Source organism: Salvia miltiorrhiza, chromosome 4 (genome assembly GCF_028751815.1).
Source record: "Salvia miltiorrhiza cultivar Shanhuang (shh) chromosome 4, IMPLAD_Smil_shh, whole genome shotgun sequence".
NCBI lineage: Eukaryota > Viridiplantae > Streptophyta > Magnoliopsida > Lamiales > Lamiaceae > Salvia > Salvia miltiorrhiza.
Window position 1 is genome coordinate 14,006,391 of NC_080390.1, and position 6,028 is coordinate 14,012,418.

The following is a 6,028-nucleotide window of genomic DNA, read 5'->3' on the forward strand; positions in this document are numbered from 1 at the left end:
GAAAAAATGAATAAAATAAATAAATAAGTGTTATTAATGTTAATATATACAAATTTAATTTGATCGATTTGGGCTTAATTATAATTATTGTAATTTTATTACGATTTAGACATTTTATTCGAAATAAAGTCAACATGGCAGTCCGGTGGCATAAAACTAACTTCGACGTGGCACTGCTCCAATTAAATTTTTCATGAGCTAATTTTAATTTTTACAAAAAGCATAACCGCAATAAAATTACGATAATCATTAAATTCGTGTATTTGTAACAAATTGAAAGTTGGCATGCAGAACCAAAAAGCGATAAAAAATTGGTGTATTTTAATTTTTAACGTCAATATTCTAATAAATAAATTATAAAGAAAGGCTGCGCTGAATCATGCATATAAACAGCAAATTCGAAAAGAGAAAACGTTTAAAGAAATCACTATCCCATCTGGAATTCAAGGAAAACTTTGTGTTGATGAAAAAGCGGAAAAGAAAAAAGAAATTATACTCCATTAATTTGGTTTGTACCATCTCTCTCTCTCTCTCCCTCTCTATAAATATGCGTGTGCACAAGTAAGAATATGTCACTTGTAATGTCTCACTGCGTTCTTCATTCTTTTTCTGGTCTTCCAAGCAGACTGATATGTACTGAAATAGGACACAAATTTTGCTGAAATTAAGGTTTGGTCTAGTTGATTAAAACCTTATTTTATGAAAACTGATTCTATTTGTAGCATATGCAATGTTTTAATTTAATGATAGTTTGTGTTATCCTCTGTCTTAAGTATTCCAGTCGTTCCATCGCTCCCTAATTTTTTTTTTGTTCCTTTATTTCTCTCTTTCCGCAGCAGTCATGTGCAAAATGAGTGAATCTCGAGAACTCGAGCTTCCCGACTTTAATGGCGGCGGCGGCGATGACGGCGGCGGCGACATCAAATTCGACGAAATCAGCCATGATGCAATGACGGCTGCAGAAGATAGACATAGATCGTTTTGCTGTTTTTTTCAACGAGTGCCTTTAAACGAGGTAATTCTTTTTTAATTATATATATATATATATATATATATATATATATATATATATATATATTCTTTATAAAGTTTGCTTATTTAGTTGAATTTATGTGTGTTTCCGAGCTGCATGAATTCTTAAATACATTTTGTTAACCTAGCTTCAAAATTTAACCATTTTTAGTTCAATTCAAAGGGATTGATACATACTTTATTTCCCGATGTGTGTCAGTGGGCGAGAAGTTTGACGTCATTTCACGTTTAATATCTCATTCACGGATTACACGAAAGTCGATTTCACTTATTCTCTAACTTTATCTCGTAATCCGCTTTACCTGTATACGTTACGAGGTTAAATTTCATCGTTATCGTATGCAGTGACGTGTACTGATGAAACGAAACGTGAAATTATGAAAATAATATATACTCGATTATATTAATATGGTATTTCTTGTTCCTTTTTTTAATTAATGCAACTACATTGTACCCTAGTTGAAGCATGCGCTAATATAATGTGTTGTAAACATTCTTTTATGACCTATCTATGCCCAAAATTGATGAATAGATTTATAATAAAATAACAATACAAAAATAAAACAGTCTACCCTTTTGACGCACATACATATTTTTATATGTACTATTCTTCATCTTAAAATTTGAGCGGGACAGAAAGTTATGGGTCTAATAATTGGTGTTTCTTTGTGAAATTAAACTAAATCAAATCTTGTCGCATTCACTAATGTAAAGTTTAAATTCGTGAAGTAAAATGTTAATGTGAAGCAGTTAATTATGCAGTTGATATATATATACACACACAAACTTTTTATTCCACCTCTTATTTTAAGAATATTTTATTACTTTCAAGAGCTTAATTATTTATTAAAGTCCCTAATTTTGTCTCCAATCAATGGGTATTGCAGTTTAATTAGCTCCAACCAATAATTTAGATATTTTACTCATTTAGGTGGTTTTCGTGAGTGTGGGTGTGTAAATTGTAACGTTAAAAGAAAAAAAAAATCTTTTAGAAAAAGAGTCCCTAATTTTTCTTTTTATATGTTATGCGTCAATTTAGTACCAAATTAAATTATAAAATCCATACCCAATCATCCAATCTGAATTCTCCACCAATAGGAATATTCCTAGAATAATCCTAATTAGTGTAGTTTTAATTAACAGTTTTTAGTCATGCATTTAAATTCTTTTTGATTTTAATTAATGATCATATTACTTTAGTAATTAATTCCCATTTCTACTAAAAACATTGAGGCAGTCGGTCCGGACTGAACCGATAAAATTGAGGACCGAATTTTCAATATTTTCTGGATCGAATCGGACCAACTGAAGTCCTAGGACCGAACCGAAACCGGACCGAAATCGCCATCGGTTCTCGGTCCGGTTCGGTCCAAACCGACTATTTTCAAAATATTAGAAATTAATAAAAATATTAATAAAAATATTTAATATATATATATATATATATATATATTCGGTTCGGTCCGGTTTTCGTCGGTTTTGGCCTTCCCGAACCGAAATATTTTCGGTCCAAGAAAATAGGATCGGACCGGACCAATACATGGACCAAAACCGACCCGGATCGAAAATATCGATCGATTCGGTCCGATCCGTGGGTTTTGGTCCGGTTTTGCTTACCCCTACTAATATATATAAACATTGGAGATGCATGATCCTGATTACAGCATGTATATATAAAACACTAATTAGCAAACCGCAGTTTTAATTACTATCACTACATTGGAAGAAGACAAGGGAAAAGGTAGGAAGCAAAATATGAAGATGGGGAGAAATACAGGCAAATAAAAACTAAAGTAGTTGATGATAGTTAGATTAGCTGGAAATTAAATTAACATAATTAATTGTGTTCATGTGGTATAATCTCGTCCGCCTTTTAGGCACGTGAGTGTAATTAGCAACTCACATGGGGCGCCCATCATGATGACATGGCACTTTCCTCAATTCAAACACACTTTTACATGCAAATTTAGACAAGGCCAACAAAATTTTCAATTGATCATGAAAAATATATTTCCTCTCCTTTTTTACTATTTTCATGTATAATTTTTTTCGAACATTCTTATCCCTCATTTTTTTAGTATGAGATCATTTGTCCCAACTTCTTGTCACTCCGGTGTCTTATTTTCAATTTTTCTTGATTTTAATATATTTTTTCTTCAATTTTAATTTTTTATATTTTGATATAATTAACTAGGATTCACTAATTCAATTAAATTTTATAAACATTTTTATATTTATTTTTCAATTTAGAAATTAATAATTGATTATTAAGATTAATTAATCCAAAACTAGGGCACGCATATTTCTTTCCAATTTGAATTTTTAGTAATAACTATTAATTATGATCCACTGACGAAGCACAATCTGTTGATAAGACGTTTCTTCTCCAATTAATAGGTCGGAGATTTCTATACTATTTGTGTGTTTTTTTTTTTTGGATAATAATAATTTTTCAAAAATAAACTATGATTTATTATAATTTTTTTTTATACTAATAAATTTACAACAAAAAAGACTAACGTCCAAGTTAATTTAATTTTATCGGTGTGCAGGTAGTGGAAGAGCTGTTGTCATTGGGTAAGATCGCATGCCCCGTGGCACTGACCACACTCCTCTACTTCTCGAAGACCATAATCTCCATGCTCTTCCTGGGCCACATGGAGAAGGCGGAGCTCGCCGGCGGCTCCCTGGCCGTGGGGTTCGCGAACGTGACGGGGTTCTCCGTGATGAAGGGGCTGTGCACGGGCATGGACCCCATCTGCTGCCAAGCCTACGGTGCCCGGCGCTGGCCGGTTCTCACCCAAACCTACCTCAAGACCGTCGTCCTCCTCCTGGTGGTGACCATCCCCATGGCCGTGCTCTGGCTGAACGTGGACACCGTCTTCCACCGCCTCGGCCAGGATCACACCATCACCAAGATCGCCAAGAACTACCTCCTCTTCTCCCTCCCTGAGCTCTTCACCCATGCCAACCTCGTCCCCCTCCGAACCTTTCTCCGAACCCAAGGCTTGAATTCCCCAAACACCCTCGTCGCCACGTGTGTCTCCATCATGCACTTGCCGGTCACCTATTTTCTGGTCACCTATCTCAATCTCAGGGTCAAGGGGATTGCCTTGGCCTCCGTCATTTACTCCGTCAATATGAATCTCGGCCTCTGGATTTATCTCTTCTTCTCCAAGGCCGCCATCAAGCCGTGGACGGGGGCCTCCCTCGACTCCCTCTTCCACGGCTGGCGGCCTTTGCTCGGCCTCGCCTTGCCTAGCGTCTGCCAGGTCTTTTTCTTTTCTTTTTTCTTTTTTTGAGTTTAGTTTGAAATTCTAGCCATTTCTGCCGAATTAAAAAAAAAGAAAAAATAGTTTGAGGAGAAGTGTCTTACCAACTGAGTTGTGATTGGTTGTTGTGTGGCAGGTGTGTCTGGAGTGGTGGTGGTACGAGATTATACTGTTTCTAAGTGGTTTGTTGGAGAATCCGGAATCTTGCGTGGCGGCGATGGGGATTCTGATCCAGACGACGGGGACGGTGTACGTGTTTCCGTTTTCATTAAGCCTGAGCATATCGCAGCGGGTGGGGCACGAGCTGGGGGCGGCGCAGCCGGCGAGGGCGCAGCTGGCGGCGATGATCGGGATCATGATGGCGGCGGGGTACGGGGTGACGGCGTTCGGGCTGAGCGTGGCGCTGCGGTCGCGGTGGGGGAGGCTGTACACGACGGAGCCGCAGGTGCTGGACATGATCGCGTCGGTGCTGCCGATCCTGGGACTGGCAGAGCTGGGAAACGCGCCGCAGACAGCGGCGTGCGGCGCGCTGACGGGGTCGGCGAGGCCCAAGGTCGGAGTGTGGATCAACATCGCGGCGTTCTACCTGGTGGGGCTGCCGTGCTCCGCCGTGATGGCGTTCAAGTTGAAGAAGGGGTTTCAAGGGCTGTGGATGGGGCTAGTGGCCGCGCAGGCCGCCTGCATGGCCATGATGCTCTACAACGTGTCGCGGACGGATTGGAAGCACGAGACCAAGAGGGCGGAGGAGCTCACCATGGCGGCCGTCGGGGACAAGGAGGATTCCGCCGGAGCTAACTTGGTTGACGGCGGCGCGTGAGATACATAAATTCTTCACTGACCTTAAAACAAAAAAGAAATTGATACTACATAGACTATCATTGAGTGTAAATGTTTCACCTTTTTTTGGGATTTATTTTTATCTTAAATGTGAAAGGTGGGAGAAAAGAGAGATAGGATAAATAAGTAACTTAATAAGTTGATATGGTTCATTGATTATTCATAATTGCTTAGAGGGCCAGAAGTTTCTATTTAGTTACATTTTATTTCTATAATCCTTATCTCAGTATATTATACTTTCAACTTTAAAAATAAGGTTAAGTAGTAAAAATACTTATATAATTTAATGTTTATAGCTAAAAATAAATAATTCACTGATGTTGTTATGTTTTGTGCAACTTAAAGTTAGATAAAAAGCTCCAGTCTAACTAATAGGGATTTTCCTTCAAAAAAAAAAAAAAAAACTAATAGGGATTTAACAATATATATTAATTGTTAGACAGCTAATGAGATCCGATGTCCTATAATTTATTGTGTTCACCATATCCCACTTTTAATTTCTCTATTTTGAAATTTGTTATAAAAATAATAAATATTATATAATGAATTCTAATTAATATTTATCACTAAAATTTGAAATTAAAAAAAAAAACTATATACCATAGCTTTAAACTAATTAATCCAAATAATTCGTTATTAAGTCAAATAAATACAAAAAAAATAATTATAAATCATAATTGCATAAGTGAACCCTATAATTATTTATCTTAAAATTATTTTAAAATATAATAAATTTGCAGTATTATGCTTTATAAGCTTAGGGGCTCATCTGCAATATTCATAAAGCTGAAGGACTTATGTGCAAGGCAGTCTTAAGAGTTAGTTATTCAACTAACAGACTCAGCTCAAGCACCGATTTTGCGTGGGATTTTACAGCGATCTACATC

The 6,028-nt window shown here is 37.0% G+C and overlaps 1 protein-coding gene across 2 annotated transcripts; it reads left to right on the plus strand.

The window, feature by feature from the left end:
• The first annotated feature begins 533 nt into the window (after positions 1 to 533).
• On the plus strand, positions 534 to 5,356 carry LOC131019743 (protein DETOXIFICATION 53-like). 2 transcript variants are annotated; one of them, XM_057948328.1, is made up of 4 exons: positions 534 to 669; positions 837 to 1,015; positions 3,585 to 4,304; positions 4,441 to 5,356. In XM_057948328.1, exons 2-4 carry the CDS (start codon positions 842 to 844, stop codon positions 5,119 to 5,121), a joined length of 1,575 nt encoding a protein of 524 aa, XP_057804311.1. In that variant the 5' UTR covers positions 534 to 669; positions 837 to 841; the 3' UTR covers positions 5,122 to 5,356. The 2 variants fall into 2 exon arrangements, with proteins under 2 accessions (XP_057804311.1, XP_057804312.1); XM_057948329.1 differs by having other exon boundaries at positions 840 to 1,015.
• Positions 5,357 to 6,028: the final 672 nt, after the last annotated feature.

Coding starts and splice junctions, on each gene's coding strand:
- LOC131019743 (XM_057948328.1), top strand. CDS start 842: ATGTGCAAAATGAGTGAATCTCGAGAACTCGAGCTTCCCGACTTTAAT. Junction 1,016..3,584: donor AACGAGTGCCTTTAAACGAG/GTAATTCTTTTT, acceptor ATCGGTGTGCAG/GTAGTGGAAGAGCTGTTGTC. Junction 4,305..4,440: donor CCTTGCCTAGCGTCTGCCAG/GTCTTTTTCTTT, acceptor GTTGTGTGGCAG/GTGTGTCTGGAGTGGTGGTG.